Raw genomic sequence first — 18852 nt, forward strand, 5'->3', positions numbered from 1 at the left:
ATGTGGTTTCTGTTGCAGCTTCTACAGCACGGACACAGTATCATATACTACAGCACGGACACAGTACTAATATCATATACTACAGCACGGACACAGTACTCATATTGTTGCTGAGGCTATAATAAAGGACTGTATGATACTATAACTTGCTGGTTCTGGTTGGATTTAAACTTAGCTCCAGGTGTGTCTGTTAAAACACGGAGGCAGACAATTTATCTTCTTTCAAGACTTTTACTTGACTGAGCAATGGTCAGACATGGGCGTGGTTTACATGTGTATGTGGTTCTGTAAAGAAATAAAATATATATATGCATTATTATAATTACAATAATAAACTAATCCACCACAATGCCTATAGCATCATTTATACATATATCCATCCACACAGTATATACACTATATACTGACATAATCCTATTATATGTACACTACATACATAGCCAGCATATTAGCCTCCATATAAACATACATCTACATATATTATGGCAAATAACAATCACTAATAATTACTATTACTTGCCTAAGCTTGATACAATATAACTATTTAAATGTGCACCAAACCACTATGAATTATACAATACTAATGCAGGGCAAACATCTATTTCTAATATAATCTTAGTCATAGCATAGTCTCCACAATGCACCCCACATAGGCACGGAGTATGGCATTCAATCAATTATTCAATTAACAGCCACGTGTACTAGGAGCGGAATCCATCACGCATGATGCATCCTTCTAGGGTAACCAAATCTCCAACATGAATATAAACTTATGCATTACAATAACTGAAATTAACTGATAACTTAAACAGTGACATGACTTACAGGTCTCAGGGACGCACGCACACAATAACAACTGAAATCAGTCTCTGAACCGCGGACATGAACCATGCTCCTCACTCGCTTTCTTCTCTCTGTCCGCTCGCACTTCACCTCTCCATCGCATGCCCGCTACAGCGCGTGCACGCTACAGCACGAGTCCGTTCCAATCCCCAGCGCGTACCTGATCTGCGTCCTCAGCAAACAGCGCTGATAGACGGCCTTTTGAACACATATCATATACTACAGCACGGACACACTACTCATATCATATACTTGCGTACTCATTATAATTGCATGAAACGGCACCGGGGGCGTCTGGGTAGTGTCGAGGTAAAAGCACTCGCCCACCACTGCAGGAGACCCGGGTTCAATCCCGGCTTGGTCAGACGTTCCTACAGACACAATTGGCCGTGTCTGCGGGTGGGAAGCCGATGGGGATATGGGGTCCTGGTCGCTGCACTAGTGCCTCCTCTGGTCGGTCGGGGTGCCTGTTCAGGGGAGATGGGAACTGGGGGGGGGATAGAATAGTATGATCCTCCCGCATGCTACGTCCTGCCGGTGAAACTCCTCACTGTCAGGTGAAAAGAAGCGGCTGGCGACTGCACATGTATCGGAGGAGGCATGTGCTAGTGTACGACTCTCTGCCCAGATCGGCATCAGATTTGGATTATAAGGGTTTACAACTGCTTGGTTGTGAATATTGCTGTAGACTTATCATATTGTATTGCGACTGAATGATAAATAACTGTGTGATGAAATGAGCTGTGTCCTCCCTCTCTCTTCTCAGACTTGTGACCTGTCAGACAACGAGCAGGAGGAACCCGTGACCTTCAGGAGACTCCACAAACTGGTCAGCTCCACCCGCAAGGTGAAGAAGAAGCTGATCAGAATCGATGAGTCCAAGAAGCCCGGATTAGAGGGTACGGAAAAAAAACACACACATAAAAGACACAAATTGTCTCATGAAGTCCAAATGTTTTTGCCATTTGACTTTCTAGTTGTGTTGTAGCATTTTCTGCATCATCTACCTCGTTCCTGGCCTCCCTGCTCTATTTAATGTCATGTTATGCTACTTTATGAAAAAAACATTCGATAAATTGCATCAGTTTTTATGTCTGTGGATATTTAGCAGTAGATTCCTCGTGTCACCTCCAGCTTGGTCGGACGTTCATACAAGCATAATTGGCCGTGTCTGTGGGTGGGAAGCCGGAATGGTGGAAGGGTGTGTCTCGGTCGCTGCACTAGTGTGTGTGTGTGTGTGTGTGTCCGTCGGGGCCGCCTGTTCGGGGGGAGGGGAACTGGGGGGAATAGCGTGGCCTTCCACACGCCAGGTGTGAAGGTGAAAAGAAGCAGATGGCGACTGCACATGTATCGGAGGAATCATGTGCTACTCTGTCCAGCTCGGCAGAGGGGGCGGAGCAACGACCGCGACCCCCTAGCAGGGAATTGGCCAAGTACAATTTGGGAGAAAAGAAGGGGGGAGGAGTCAAAATATCAGTGATTGAGCAGTCTGCACTACAGCAGGCTCTGAGCAGTCTACACTACAGCAGGCTCTGAGCAGTCTGCACTACAGCAGGCTCTGAGCAGTCTACACTACAGCAGGCTCTGAGCAGTCTCCACTACAGCAGGCTCTGAGCAGTCTGCACTACAGCAGGCTCTGAGCGTCTAGACTACAGCAGGCTCTGAGCAGTCTGCACTACAGCAGGCTCTGAGCAGTCTGCACTACAGCAGGCTCTGAGCAGTCTACACTACAGCAGGCTCTGAGCAGTCTGCACTACAGCAGGCTCTGAGCGTCTAGACTACAGCAGGCTCTGAGCAGTCTGCACTACAGCAGGCTCCGAGCAGTCTACACTACAGCAGGCTCTGAGCAGTCTGCACTACAGCAGGCTCTGAGCGTCTAGACTACAGCAGGCTCTGAGCAGTCTGCACTACAGCAGGATCTGAGCAGTCTAGACTACAGCAGGCTCTGAGCAGTCTACACTACAGCAGGCTCTGAGCAGTCTGCACTACAGCAGGCTCTGAGCTTCACATACACTGGGCATGCCTCAATGTGTAGTACTGGAGTCCACAATGAGAGGGCAGCAACTACGCCTACGGTCAAGGCAAAGAAGAAGAAGAAGAAGGCGACGTAATTTAGCAAACTATCAGAAAACAGCGTTACCTTTATGATCTTTTAATAATGTTAGTAGACACATGTAACTGTATAGATCCCCGTTATGAGGTCAGTTTATCAAAATAACGCCTATTTGGAAATGGGATTTTTGAGGACAGGGGGTTAATTGGTTTCCGTGTGTGCTTTCACCATTTTTGTAGTCTTTAAAAAATATTGGTTACCAGCCTTCATGAAGCCATACTGGTCGAACCCTATTTACAGACTGGCTGATACTTGGTGCTGAATTTCAATCTTGAAATTTGACCATTTTCATGCCAAGTAAGTTTTCAGTGTTTCCCCCAGAATGTTATTCTTTGCAGCGTAGACTAGAAACAGCATTAAGCGCCATGGGACAAGGACAACTGAACTGACAACTGTTTTCAGTACATTATAAGGTCCATAAAGCAGGGAGGCCCACCGCAGCTGTTCAGTGTTAGGGGAAACTCAGCAGAGTAGTACCTTTACATGAAGAATTAATACAACAACAAAACATAATTTGAACAATTCAATTAATTCATCAAATGTGCAAAGTAAAAAAAAAAATATTGCAGGTTTTACAGACCTAGTCTAACCCTATTTGTAAGGAAATCTAACATGAGAGGCTTGTGTTACATTTTCCTCTTTCTCCCCTAGAGGGCGTGAGTCTAGACGGGCCTCCCTCTGCGGACGCCAGCCCCTTCCTGTACTCGGGTGTGCAGAAGAAGCCATGCGCGGCGTGTCCGGTGGACTCGCTGGCCTCGGCTCTGCGGGAGCAGCTGACCTACGACAGGGACTCGGACAGCCTGACCACCTCGCCCTCCTCCAGCAGCCTGGACACCTGCAGCAGCCAGAAGATCTTCAGGGCCTTCAGCCAGGCCAGCTGCAGCCCCGCCCACCTGCGGGAGAGAGGTCTGGAGGGAGAGGCGCGGGAGGCGGGCGTAGGCAGCGCCTCTTCCCTGTCTGAGACGGAGGGCTGCAATGAAGAGGAGCCCAGCATCGCCCGCTCAGACATCGCCCGCTCAGTGACCGAAGGAGAGCTGCGGCGCCGGGCGCTCAACCCGCTCAGCCACCATGGGGTGAGTACAGAGAAGACTTTGTTGGATGCTTGTTTCTGAGTGTTGGTCCTCCTGCGCTACATCCAGGGTGGGAATTTCCTCATTTTAGGGCCAAGGCCATTTGGCCTTCGGCATCGAGGCAGAAGGCTACATGCCAGAGCACAAAGCTCATTGCTCCGTCTCTATTGAAATCGTGAAGAATGATTTTTCTGAAATGCGCGTTAAAGCAGCTACGAGCATGATTGTCGATTGTTATTAAACAGTCTAAATTTAATATCGATGCCTCACATCTTACCTCTAATAGACGAGACCAACGCCGAGTAGTCTCACTTGAATGCCGAGTGAATCGGCCAGTGTTGTGTTGATGATTATAGTCTGTGTGCGGGCCGGGCAGATCAGGAAGTGAAATGAAACGGTTTGCGGCAGCCACTTCGGCCATAACCACAAAATTACTTTCAAACAAACTGTTAGAATATAGAGATGTTCGCGGGAGCAGAAAGTAGTGAGGAAAGCTGTTTTGGGGTCTGTTGCTACGGCCGTAAACCGTTTCGCTCTGCCTAGCAACGGTTTACAGCTGCCGTAAACCGTTTCGCTCTGCCAACAGCCCCAAAACAAGAATGACGGCGTTCCTCGCTACTTCAAAGAGCTTTCTATTCTCGCAAACATCTCTCGTTATATTCTAACATTTTACAGTTTAACAGGCCAGTGGGAGGGACAGCGGCAGCCATGGCCTCTGTGAAATTCCCACCCGGGCTCCATCACAGCTGTACATCAAAAGACAGCCTCTAATATATCTTTTAACACGTTCACTGCCAACAACGAGTTGAGTCGTCAAACAGAATCCAACCGTTCACTGCCAACGACGAGTTGAGTCGTCAAAAAATATATATATTTTTTTTTGACGGTGCTACGTGGATCAATGCCCCCCGCGTCTCCTATGGAGATATTGGAAGTATTGAATGTGTATAATCTATTTTACCGACCAGCTAGGTGGCGACGGTGCTCTCCCGACAGAGAGAAAGTCAACCAAAAGCAGCCGCCTCCCGCGGCTGCTTCCTCCATTCTCAAGGAAATGGCTTGCCGATTTTACAGTCATCAGTCACCAGACTCGCCGCTCTCGGGCCGCACCAGCAGCAGCACACGGGGGATTGCAAATTTGCATAATATATTATGGGTGAAACACACTTTGAAACGCCCGCAGAAAGGCCAGAATCGCACGCATTCCGAAAACCCAGAAACGAACGAGCCTCATTCTCATACTGTAGGCGGGGACGCTTTCGCGCTGCTGCGGTGGGGGGTTCCAGAAATGGACTGGGTGGGCAGCATAAAGCCTAGAGTCGCACGGGGCTTCATCGGGGCTCTCAAACCCAAGAGACGAGTGAGCCCTATCCACACTCGCTGCCAGGGAGGGAGGCTGCTCAAACTCGCTGCCAGGGAGGGAGGCTGCTCAAACTCGCAGCAGCAGCAGCAGCAGCAGAGCACTCGCTTGTGACAAACGCAGGCTGAAAGCCACTAGACACGCCCACGGAGGGAGGAGTTGAAGGAGAGGGCGTTCGGAACTATATTGTTTGGATGTCTGATCTCTCACTGATGCCAAAAATAAATGGTTAAAGTGACTGTTCTGCCTGTTTGATTGAATTTCACAAAACTGCGATTATCTCAGCTTTCACTCTCAGACAGCTGAAACCATGCTGTACTCAACGGCTAATATCTACATAACTACTAACTCTACAAACTAACTCTTTAAGACAGAGAAAGCACACATTCTATTAGTACTTTTGTGAACTTTGTGTTCACAAACTCCAAGCAGAAAATAATCCTCGGCTCTTGTAAAATGAGCCAGAATCCTCAAAAAACGGCCTGGCAGAAGCTACCTACAGCAAAAAAAAAATGGCTGGCAGTCAATGTGTTAAGCATGAAATGTGGCAATTACAACCTCCGTCCTCAGGACATGCTGCAATGTTCTGTTCCAAAAGTCCGAACTGAACTACGGAAGAAAGCTTTTACGTGTTGTCCACCCACTGCATGGAACAATCTACAGTCTGAACTTAAACTTAAACTGAATTGCCCCTTGGGGATAAATAAAGTTTTCTGAATCTGAATCTGAAAATGTAACTTCACAGCTTAGTAACCCTGAATGCTTTTAAAGCTATGGTGAAGTCTATCTGTGTGCAAATGTTTATTCTGATCATTTTAATGTTATTCAAATGTACGTGTTTATGTGTTTTATGTTGAAACTTTGTGTTGCTGCTGTTCTTGGCCAGGTCTCCCTTGTAAAATAGATCTTTGATCTCAATGGGACAAGCTTGGTTTAAATAAAGGCTAAATAAAATAAAATCACACTTTTTCGAAATGCCCTGATTTGATCTTTTTCACAGAGAACCTGCAGCTTCGGAGGATTTGATCTGACCAACCGCTCACTGCGCTCAGGCAACTGTGCCTGTGATATCACTGTACGTAGTCATTCTTGTTACTGAATTTCGGTCGACTGAATCAAATCAAAATAAATGAGAACGTTTTTGTTGGCATGTTTGCCGCTTTTGTTCATAAATTAGAAGAAAGATGGAGACTGCGGCGTGAGAGAGGCTGTTAAGTCTCCCCCAACATCTCGCATTTCTCTGGGCAAAAAGGTCAAGTCTGTGAGAGACACCATGAGGAAACGCATCTCCAAGAGATACCACAGCTCGCTGTCTGAACAGGTGTGTTTACAAATCGCACTGTGTATTCACTACATACCGAGTCTTCTGTCACTCTGTTTCTATTTATTGAACGCAGTGCTCAGACCTGAAAAACAGCAATAACAATGAATGTATTATTACTGATATAAACATTAGCCAATCTGTGCTACTGTTATAGAGAGCCAAAGTGAACGTCACTTCCTGCTTCAGCACTGTACCAGAGATTTTCATTCACCATTTATTTTCCCATAGACATTTCATAAAATGCTTATAAAAATACTTTTACTTGTTCAAACCAAACGGTTCAGATGTATTTAGAAACAGGAGAGACCGCATAACATTTCACTCAGACCAAAACGTTTAAAAACATTGCGGAATTAAAGAAAAAACAATTTCCTTGAGTGAAATGTTCTATGGTCTCTCCCGATTCTAAATATAGCTGAACCGTTTGGTTTGACCAAATACAACTTTTTTTTATAAGCATTTTACGAAATGTCTATGGGAAAATAAATGGCGGATGAAAATCTCTGGTACAGTGCTGAAGCAGGAAGTGATGTTCACTTTGGCTCTATAATTAACATTAGCCAATCTGTATCACTGTTATAAACATGAGCCAATCTGTGCTACTGTTGTAAACTGTGTGCAACGTGAAGGTGGTAAGCATCTTCTCCCCCCTCTGTCTCCTAGTCGAGTCCAGACCGCATCTCCAGCTGCCCTCACTCGCCTCACACAGACTCCAACTCTTTGGAAAAAAACAAACTGAAGCCAGGAGGCTCTGTGGAGAGTCTGAGGAGCTCCCTGAGTGGACAAAGCTCCATGAGTAAGTGTGTGTGTGTGTGTGTGTGTGTGTGTGTGTGTGTGTGTGTGTGTGTGTGTGTGTGTGTGTGTGTGTGTGTGTGTGTGTGTGTGTGTGTGTGGCAAGAAACTGACGGTGTTTTGTTTCAACCTGGCCTTGAAGCACTGACTGGGTGGGGTTTAACACCAGATTGACATTCTAATCACAGAAAAGTATTAACATCAACATTGAGATAGTCTAAACTTTATGCTCTGTCTGTGTGGCAAGCCACGACCATCTGGCAGATTAAAAGAAATCGTGACAAATATTTTGCGAATACGAATTGACCCATGGGTCCCTATCGTTGCATCGGCGCTGTTTCTAGGCCGAGCGGCTGGCGCAGCTCAAATCAGTGGGCGTGGACCAGCGCACTTGATATCGTCGTGCTGGCGCTAGATGCAGCCTCAACCATTACAACCACGCCTTTTAAGCGTAAAATTATGCACCGTCATGCTCATTGGATAACTGCAATAAACGAATCGCACGCTTGCCTTTTTAGCTCCAATTCCAGTGATCCCGCAAAACCAGACGAAAGCCAAACGCTCTGCCCCCCCCCCTCCCTTCATCCAGTCTGTCTGTCTGCATTATAGGCTATTATTCCATATTATTATGCTTCTCAAACCAATCTAACTGCAGTTTCAATACTGCAAGCATGTAAATACGCTACACTATAGCAAGATCAAAGTGAAAATAATGTAAAAGGCATCAGCTACAAAAAATATAGCCTATCCCTATATGATGAGATTAATTTTATATTGGTGAAAGTTTGTTCAGAACGATATCGTTTTCTCTCCCCTGCTGCAGGTAGAATGATGCACATAAATATACCCTACATTATGTAAAGTCATTGCATATATGTGTTTTTATTGTAAAACTAAATGTGAAGTTGGGCGAAGTTATTGGAGCGGACATCACAGTACAGCACATGACAGTAGAAGCGCGTTCTGAAGCGCGTTCCTCTGACACTTATCTAAATGACGTTAAATCGACAAAGGATATATATAGGCCCAGGAGGACATATATGTTTCACTTAGGGTGGTGTTTTAATTTCGATTATTTATTTGGTCCAATATTGAAATGTTCTACAATTGCAGGCTGTGTTACCATTACACATTATTTTAGATCGACCTTTTATATCTATTTCGCCTCATTTGGTTGCTAGTAGCGAAATTGAGTACCCAATTGCATGCTGGGGCATTCACAGGCAGTCAGAGAGAGACAGTCGTATTGTGCCTGTCAGACTGCCTGCAGCCTCAAAGCGGTACACGGAGTTGTTTTACCCAGGCTGGACGCGTTGTCACACAGGCTTGTGACAGTAACTCAACGCGGAAGGATTTATTTCACAATAAACTGGTAAACGCACACCAATGCCTGCTCCTGTCAGTAGGAGAGGGAGAGAGTGACAGAGGAGAGAGGGGAGGGACTGGCCCAGTGAATAGGCCTGCTTTTCAAAGGCGCAAGGCGCTAAATTAACGCCAGCTCGGAAGATAGGTATTTAGCGCCGACACGCCCACTTTGGCCCATTCTGGGACTGCGCCACGCCCATTCGGCCTAAAGCGCATTTGGCAGCGTAAAGCCATATTGATATCGTCCCAAAACAGGCGCAAGGCACGTTTTTTTGCGTTTAAGGCCCGTTTTAGCGCCGAAGGCCTGTGGGAGAATAGGGCCCATGGTGTCTCGAGGCCTTGAAGCAGCGCATTCTTCTTCTGTGGTTTGTGCAGGCGGTCAGACGGTGGGGACCACCGACTCCTCCAACAGCAACAGAGAGAGCGTGAAGTCAGAGGACGGGGAGGAGGACGAGCTGCCGTACCGCGGACCGTTCTGCGGACGCGCTCTGGTTCACACCGACTTCACTCCCAGTCCCTACGACACCGACTCCCTCAAACTGAAGGTATGGCCAATGAAACGCGATGCACACGTCACATGACTCCCCCAAACTGAAGGTATGGCCAATGAAACGCGATGCACACGTCACATGACTCCCCCAAACTGAAGGTATGGCCAATGGAACACACGATGCACACGTCACATGATACCTTCTGGGGTTACATTAAGGGAGGGATGGGCAGCCAGCAGGAGCTCCAGAACACACAATCTGGGCTTCTGTGCCCAAGCAAGGATGAATTTAGTGTAAAATTATAACTTTTTAAAATCCAATGTTATTTATTTGCACAAAATACAGTATAAGTGTTGATTGATTGATTGATTGATTGATTGATGGATTGATTGATTGATTGATTGTTTCTTTTTACTTCTGTGTTTGTGTGTTTGGTATCTGTACATACAATTTAAAAAAGGAAGCAGAGCATTGTGCAGGACAGGATAGAGGCCAGAATCTCACTTTAACCCCTGGGCCTTTAAAGGAAGGCTTTCCCATGGGGAATATGAAGATATATTAAATCTCACGCCCCTAAGGAGTTTGAATCCGTTGAAATTTTTGAAATTGGTTGTTCACAGCCTGAGCTATCAACCAAAATCCACTCTGTGTGGGTGGGGGGGCTGGTGGAGGGGAGGGGCGGGTGCGGGGACCCGAAATCCTACACTTCCCACAATGCACTGGGCTTGCGTGGCCTTCGAGTCCACGCCCACCCCTCAGGCATTTGGCTGATATCAAACTCCAGTAGGTGGTGGTAATGCACATATATGCTTGCCAACCGCCATAAAAGTCAAAGAAGAAGAAGAAGAAGATTCAAGATTCAAGATTCAAGATTTTTATTGTCACTCCATGGTACAAGTATCACGTGTGAAATTCTTGTGCTGTGGACTCCGTTTATGACATAGTACAAATAGGCAACAAGCAATGAGCAATAGGCAATAAGAAATAGGCATCAATAAGCAATACTAAGCAGCAATAGGCAATAAGGCAGAATAGCGATAAGACAAGTCAGTGGCTTATTCATTGCACATAGGTGCACATGTCATGTGCATACGTTAGACGTGTTCAGACATTTTAAATTCGACGTATTTGACATGCAGGTGCAAATAGCATGTACCTTATTAAACATACAATTAACATTGGGCATTGTGCATACGTTAGACGTGTTCAGACATTTTAAATTCGACGTATTTGACATACAGGTGCAAATAGCATGTACCTTATTAAACATACAATTAAACATTAGGCATACATAATGGTAGCAGCTGCAGTACGGTACGGTACGACTACTACGCTATTTGTGTATGTTAAGGAGTCTCGTGGCCTGCGGGAAGAAACTGTTCCTCAAGCGATTTGTGCGTGTTCTTGGAACCCTGTATCTCCTCCCTGAGGGTAGCAGGGAGAACAGGCTGTTGTGGGGATGGTTTGTGTCTTTGATGATCTTCAGGGACCTCCTGAGGCACCGCTGGTTATACAGTTCATGCAGTTCTGGCAACTAATCTCCTGTTACGTGCTGGGCCGCGCGCCTCACCCTCCGTAGCGCCCTGCGGTCCATGGCGGTACAGTTCCCGTACCAGGCGGTGAAGCAGCCAGTCAGCAGGCTTTCAATGGTGCCTCTGTAGAAGTCCCTGAGGATTTCTTTCCTTAGCCCAAATTTCTTCAGGCGCCTGAGTCCGTGTATTCGCTGTTGGGCCTGGTTGACAACAGTGGCGGTGTGGCCGGCCCAGGTCAGGTCCTGGTGGATGTTGACTCCCAGGTACTTGAAGCTGTCCACCCTTTCCACCACTGTGCCGTTGATGGTGATTGGGGGGTGTGCGCCCCCCCCCTCTCCTGTAGTCCACAATTATCTCCTTGGTCTTGGAGACGTTCAGAGAGAGGTGGTTGTCCTGGCACCATTGTTCCAGGACCCTCAGCTCCTCTCTGTAGGCCGCCTCGTCGTCCCCCGAGATCAGCCCCACGACTGCTGTGTCGTCTGCAAACTTCACAATGGAGTTTGAAGTTTGAGTCGCCACGCAGTCGTGGGTGTAGAGGTCGTACCAGAAGGGGCTGGAGACACACCCCTGGGGCGCTCCTATGCTGATGGTCAGTGGGGAGGAGGTGAGGTTGCCCACCCTCACCACCTGGCGGCGGTCTGTTAGGAAATCCAGGATCCAGTCGCACATTGCTGTGTTTAGTCCCAGATCCCTGAGTTTACTTACCAGCCTCGAGGGTACTATGGTGTTGAATGCTGAGCTGTAGTCCACGAACAGCATTCTTACATAGGTGTCCTTCCCCTCCAGGTGGGACAGGGCGGTGTGGAGCACGTGTGCTACTGCATCCGCTGTGCTCCTGTTGGGGCGGTATGCAAATTGTAGCGGGTCATGGTCTGGGGGGAGTGTGGGGCGGATCTTTGAAATAACCAGCTTCTCAAAGCACTTGCTGGCTATTGGCGTGAGGGCTATTGGGCGCCAGTCATTGAGGCTGGTCACTTTTTGCTGTTTGGGGATGGGGATGATTGTTGCTGTTTTGAAGCAGGGGGGAACTCGTCGGAGGGAGAGAGACTGGTTGAAGATGTCTGTGTATACGGGTGCCAGCTGGTGGGCGCAGGCCTTGAGGACCCGCCCCGGGATGCCGTCCAGGCCGGCCGCCTTGCGTGGGTTGATACGCAGGAACGACCGGCACACTTCATCCTCAGTGATGGTGAGAGGGCGGTCTGGATCTGTGGGGTGGTGGGGGGGCGGAGAGGGGGGGGGGGGTGATGAGGGGGGAGGGGTGGCAGGGGGAGGAGAGGGTGGGAGGTGATGGGGGGGAGAGTGGGAGAGGGGTGGGAGAGGGGGGATGGGAGGCGCTCTGGCAGAGGGGTCGAACCTAGCGTAGAACGCGTTGAGTTCATCCGGTAGGGTGGGTGACGTGCTGGGGTTCTGTCGTTTCACCTCTTTGAAGTCTGTAGCAGCATGGAGGCCTTTCCACAGGTGTCTGGGGTTGTTGGTGTCCAGTTTTGACTCCAGCTGCCTTCCATAGTCTCTCTGTGCTTTTTTAATAGCGGTCCGGAGGGCATATTGCGCCTGCTTGTATTGTTCTGGTGTGCCTGAACTGAAGGCGGTGGTCCTGGCGTGTAGGGCAGCCCTGACCTCGCTGTTGATCCAGGGCTTTTGGTTTGGCATTATTTTTACTTTCTTTGTGGGGACTATGTCGTCGGTACACTTCTTAATGAAGCATGACACCGTCTCTGCGTACGCGCCCAGGTCTCCTGCCGCCTGAAGAAGAAGGCTTCGACATAAAAACATTAGTAGAACAAGAATAATTTAAAAAAAAAATTGCCTCCAAATTGCACCAAAAACGGTAGTATATATGTCGGGAGATGTCTTCATAAAAAAATTTTCATGCATTTTAAGGCATTTTCCTAGGAGTTACGCGCATCTGATGTTGTAACTATTTCATGTAAAAAAACAAAAATCTAAATCAATGCTCAGCGTTGATTTCGTAACTTCAACGCACCTTCTACTAGATGTAAAATTTGACAAGCTTTCCAATGCCGCCAGTCCCGTGTCTGGAGGTGCTTCCCTTCCCGAGATATGGTTCTTTGCAAGGAGCTATGGGGAGCTAACAATAGCTAGCCTAGTCTATGCGGTGAAAAAAGGTGGCTGCCTTTTGTTTTGGTACAAGAGTTGTGAAGGGGCGTGGAGGACCTCTAGAGGCGGGACCATGGCGGCACAGCCCCACAACACTTGTAGTTCATAGGTGCTCGACTTCCGCAAGGCGGACTTGGCCCATCTGACGTAAAACACGTCGGCTAGGCCAAAAAATATGTGAGAGATGGTTGATAGCTCTGGCTGTGAACAACCAATTTCAAAAATTTCAACGGATTCGAAAACCTTAGGGGCGTGAGATTTTATATATATTCATATTCCCCACGGGAAAGCCGTCCTTTAATTAAACTAATAATCTGTGACATTTTTATGTAAAACCATTTCCATTTTGCCACTCTAATTGATAAAACACAATAGTGATCCAACCTATAGCCGGTTCACAAAAGCTTTTCCATTGGCTGCTTTAAACATCCAGTGTCTGTTAGCATGAGCAGTGATAGCCACCACAAGAGCGCCACCTACCGAAACTCAAAAGAAAATACAAGGAAAAAGACGTGAAAGTTCCACCCTCACTGTTTGATTGACAGGTGATCTGTGCCGTAACACCACAGCAATGAGTATTTAGCACCACATATGTTGCTATAACGGGGTACGGTGGTACGGGGTACGGTGGCGCAGGCGGTAGCGCTGTCGCCTCACAGTTAGAAGGTCCTGAGTTCGATTCTCGCCTGGGACACTGTGGGCGCTGTGGTTGTGTTCCCCCCCATATCTTCAGTGCCTACTGCCCAGGTGGGTTATCTCGTCGTAAGGGCCTTTCTCTCTGTGTGGAGTTTGCATGTTCTCCCCGTACCCCCCAGGGGGTTCCCCCACTAAAAACATGCAGAAGATCAGATCGTCATCGTCATCCGACCAGTGACGACAACATCCGAAGTTTGTCCCCGGGCGCTGTACGAGAAAGCGACCACTGCTCCTGGCCTGCCCCCCGGAGGAAAGGACAAGCCTGGATGGTTTAAATGCAGAGGACACTTTTCACTGGCCACCGTCAGCATGAGTGTGTTGTGGCCGCATGCATGTGTTGTGGTGTTCGTGTGACAATAAAAGACGGGCTTGTCCGTTACGAGTTTTTTATAATGTCATTTATTACTGCTTTAAGTTCATTTTACACTGATTTTATATGATTCTGTATTCACAGTCACATTGAACATCAGGACCATATCTAGTTGTGTCATACTGTCGGTCATCCTGTCATCATTAGATCAGATTAGATTCTTTAATGATCACCGGTCTTATTCTGCAGAATGGAGATGTCATTGACATCATCAGCAAGCCTCCGATGGGAACGTGGATGGGCCTGCTGAATGGTAAAGTCGGCACCTTCAAGTTCATCTACGTGGACGTCCTGAACGAGCAGGAGGTGAAGCCCAAAAAGACCCGCAGAAGGAGGAAGGCCCGGCAACCCAAGCCCACCTCTGTCGAGGAGCTCCTGGATCGCATCAACCTCAAAGTAATGAACCCATCAGATCATCCAAATCTGTCAGACATCGAGGTGGAGATAGGAGCACATTAGACACGCAATTGTTCCCTGGGAGGAATTTATAACAGGGAAAACTAGAAGGCACTCAATAGCCTTTCTACAAAGTTTTGCGGTGTTACGTGAATCCGTTTGGAATTTAGGCGGCTTTTTGTGATTGGCCACGCCCCCTTTTGGACAGTGGCCATGGAAGGTTACTCAGTTCTTCTTTGGGCCATGAATACGCTTTCTACAAAGTTGTGTGGTTATGTGAATCCAGAGCAATCTAGTAAGAGAGTGGCGCCAGCGGAGGTCCAAAATGCGAGACTCAGTAGCCAATGAACAGCCAGGAAGGGGGCTCGCGATACGTTTGAATGTATAAAATAAAGCTGATAATATACAATTTGATTTGTTAAATGTCTGATCCTTCCAAAGGACATCACAGACGGTCCATTTTGCTCCAACTCGACAGCGCTGCTTAATCCAGAACCTCACTTCCGGGAACTTTTGTGAAGTAAAAAAAAAAACTGGTCCATTGGAGTTAATGGAGATGTCGCAACTCTTCTATTATACGGCTCTGTGTGAATCCATTTGGGAAGTTAGGCACCTTTGTGTGATTGGCCACACCCATTTCCACGCCCCCTTTTGGCCAGTGGGCGTGGAAGGTTAATCAGTTGGTCCTTTGCCCACGACCAACCTTTCTACAAAGTTTTGTACAAATCCGTTCATAACTGTTTGAGAGATCCTGCCAACAAACAGACCGACCGACAAACAGACCAACCGACAAACAAACAGGGATGAAAACATGACCTCCCAGTGGGAATAAGTAGACATTATAGACCTCCTCCATATTGCAGTTTGACGCACAAATGTCGCCACTGTTTACACAGGGATTTGAAAAGATCCAAAATGTGGATCGTCAAATAAATGTCCACCACTAACGACACCTTCTTCCTTCCCTGTTTGCCCCCCCCCCCCCACCTCTCTCTCCACACACAGGAGCATCTTCCCACCTTCCTGTTTAATGGCTACGAGGATCTGGACACCTTCAAGCTGCTGGAGGAGGAGGACCTGGACGAGCTGAACATCAGAGAGCCTCAGCACAGAGCTGTGCTGCTCACGGCCGTCGAGCTGCTGCAGGAGTACGATGGTGGGTCAGGCCAGGCGGTCAAACCTGAGCACGTCTGACTGCTAACAGACATATAATGACTCAGAAAGACACTTATATCTCAGAGACAACTCAAACGTTACAGACACACATGAGCACATACATTAGAAAGACGCTTATATCTCAGACACAACTCAAACGTTACAGACACACATGAACAAATACATTTAAAGTGTGCCATTCACATCCGCTGAGTTAAATTATGCATGCTTCACATATTCCAGAGGTTCAGGACGATTTATGGGCATGCACGGATACGGATGCAAAGATGGTAAATGGTAAATGGCCTGCATTTATATAGCGCTTTTATCCAAAGAGTATCGTCTCCTACACACAGACCAGCTACTTTTACTGCGTCAACTGAGAAGAATTCTGATATTTGGCCGTTTGGCAAAACCTAAGTTTACAATGGCCGTATTCCAGTGTATTAACCTATGGAAAAGTATTGTAAGTAAGTACACAATGTACGGTGTCGTTACGGTTTTAATGAAGGCATAAATCCTGTTCTAAAGCCACCTATTTCTGAAGAAAATGGTGAAAACGACATACCCAAACTAAAATGCTTACTGTGGCTGAACCGCTAGGGTTACAGACAACTGCCTGACCTTTTCTGAAAGGTAAGACTTTGAGGTTTCTGTTCCAAGTGTCAGAATGACTCTATGTCTTACTGACCCTGAGTAACACCAGCTCAAACACATGGTTGATTCTCGCCTAGAATAAAAAACACTTTTAGAGTGTAAACAGTTACCTGTGGTTGTTGTATTTATGGCTAGAAACCCAATGGAGACATAGCCACAGGCCTTACCACATCCCAACTCAAAGAAGATGAAAAAATACCAAAACATGAGTATTTGGCAGTGGTTTTTGTAGGGAGATACCTAGGCGGATTTCCAAAAAGCCATTATAAAAAGCCATTTGAAAAAGCCAAATAATCTGAAATGTTGTCTTTGTCTTTGTACAAAGACGGCTATAACTTCTGCTGTGTTGATCTGATCTGAAAAAGGAAGACATGGTTCGATGCGCAAGATTCAGCCGGTTAATTTGGTATGTAGCATGAACAGTATTGTTCAGAATTAACTATCTAATTAATCACATAAATGACAGATGAACAGCAAAAAATCTGAAACGTAACGCCGGGGTTACGGTACCATGCAAGGGTTTTTAAATAATGTGACACATTCTAAATACATCATGTATTAAGGAGATCATCAAATATCTACACAGTAATATGTGTATTTTTAATACATTGGAATAAGGCTGATGCAACCAAATCCAGTTCATCAATCTTTTAGTGTTCATATAAATGGGTGTCTAAGCATTATTACACAAGGAGACCAGACAGATCAAAAATAGGAAAAAATGGCTCAACCCAATTTACACACACACACACACACACACACACACACACACACACACACACACACACACACACACACACACACACACACACATACACAATACACATACACACACACACTCACTCGTATGTATTACTTACCTGTGAGGACCTTCATTAACTATGCTCACTCCCTAACCTCGAAACTTAACCCTTACGCCAAACTAAACCTAATCCTGACTGCAGTCTTAAACATAAACCCAAGTCCAAAGCCTAGGCTAGCTCCTTATAGAGCGCCGCAGGAATGAGTCCGGAAGTATACTTCTGGGTTTGTAAATGGGGTTTAGAATGGGGATTTCACTTAAATGCATAAAATAAGGTCTGTGGTTAACAAAGGTTTATGGGAACGCGGATTTGGGTTCAGTAGGATAATCTTCACAAACGTGAATAACTTTTATGACTGTATATTTTGTTAACGTGTTTTTTATAAAACGCTTCAAAAGGCATAAAAGTGATTAACGTTTATCCTGCTGAACCAAAATTCGCTTTCCCATAAACTTTTGTCCCTGATGAACCAAAATGGCGGCGATTTCTGGTTAAGCCTACAAAAATACGTCATGAGTTTTTTTACCTGGTTAAATAAAGGATATTGATTGATTGATTGATTGATTGATCCCTGCAGTGCTCTATAGAAGTGAGAACCAGCTAAATGTCCTCACTTTGGAATGGTTTCTGTTTCTTTCTATCGGTGTAACTGTGAGGACATTGAATCCTCATATGTGTAGAGATACAGGAAGACACACAGGTGTAACTGTGAGGACATTGAATCCTCATATGTGTAGAAATACAGGAAGACACACAGGTGTAACTGTGAGGACATTGAATCCTTATACGTGTAGAAATACAGGAAGACACACAGGTGTAACTGTGAGGACATTGAATCCTCATAAGTGTAGAAATACAGGAAGACACACAGGTGTAACTGTGAGGACATTGAATCCTCATACGTGTAGAAATACAGGAAGACACACAGGTGTAACTGTGCGGACATTGAATCCTCATACGTGTATAAATACAGGAAGACACACAGGTGTAACTGTGAGGACATTGAATCCTCATATGTGTAGAGATACAGGAAGACACACAGGTGTAACTATGAGGACATTGAGTCCTCATACGTGTAGAAATACAGGAAGACACACAGGTGTAACTGTGAGGACATTGAATCCTCATACGTGTAGAAATACAGGAAGACACACAGATGCTGCTTTACTGTAGCAGGTCTACCCTTGGATCTCTGAAAGTGACTGTGGGCCCCCTGTTGGTGGTGTTGTGCTCTGCAGGCAGCAGCGACCCGGAGCGAGGCAGTCAGTCCGGAGGCTCCCAGGAGAAGCTGCTCCTGGACAGGCGCGGCCTGGCGGGGGACTCCCCGCGCGACTCGGGCTGCTACGAGAGCACCGAGAACCTGGAGAACGGTAATGACAGTCTGAGTCGACTGTGACCACTGCCCCCATCCCTCACTAGGAAGACTGCCGTGGTCTTCCACACTTCTTCTCCATGCTTGGGCATTCCAGACCGCCAGTTTTCATGCTCTTATTTTGGAAAGACTCTGCCCTCGCCTCATTTGCCTACGATGCTCACTTCCCCCCCTCCCCCCTAGCATTTTATTCTTTCATACTGTCATACTTGATTCTGTTTCCGCATCATTGAATCAAACAATGTTCTTATGATCTCTACTCTCACATCTGTTTCAATGTTCTTATGATCTCTACTCTCACATCTGTTTCAATGCATTTGAGAGCTGACATGCCACTGCCTTTCTTTACCAGAATTACCTTTTCTCAATAGAGAGCCAAAGTGAACGTCACTTCC

At 46.6% G+C, this 18852-nt stretch overlaps 1 protein-coding gene across 1 annotated transcript in view; it reads left to right on the forward strand.

The window, feature by feature from the left end:
- Nucleotides 1–18852, forward strand: part of LOC310773361 (SAM and SH3 domain-containing protein 1-like) — a gene marked incomplete at both ends in the record, with an annotated part of 204862 nt that continues 186010 nt past the window's right edge. Inside the window, 10 exons of the mRNA XM_083633230.1 lie at nt 1–63; nt 1610–1742; nt 3608–4029; nt 6387–6461; nt 6564–6707; nt 7374–7506; nt 9243–9412; nt 14264–14470; nt 15476–15626; nt 18324–18455. Coding sequence (XP_083489356.1) covers nt 1–63; nt 1610–1742; nt 3608–4029; nt 6387–6461; nt 6564–6707; nt 7374–7506; nt 9243–9412; nt 14264–14470; nt 15476–15626; nt 18324–18455 — 1630 coding nt within the window. The remainder of the gene's footprint in view (nt 64–1609; nt 1743–3607; nt 4030–6386; nt 6462–6563; nt 6708–7373; nt 7507–9242; nt 9413–14263; nt 14471–15475; nt 15627–18323; nt 18456–18852) is intronic.

The sequence above is a fragment of the Poromitra crassiceps genome (assembly GCF_964638095.1).
Source record: "Poromitra crassiceps genome assembly, chromosome: 3".
In the NCBI taxonomy this organism is placed as follows: Eukaryota; Metazoa; Chordata; class Actinopteri; order Beryciformes; family Melamphaidae; genus Poromitra; species Poromitra crassiceps.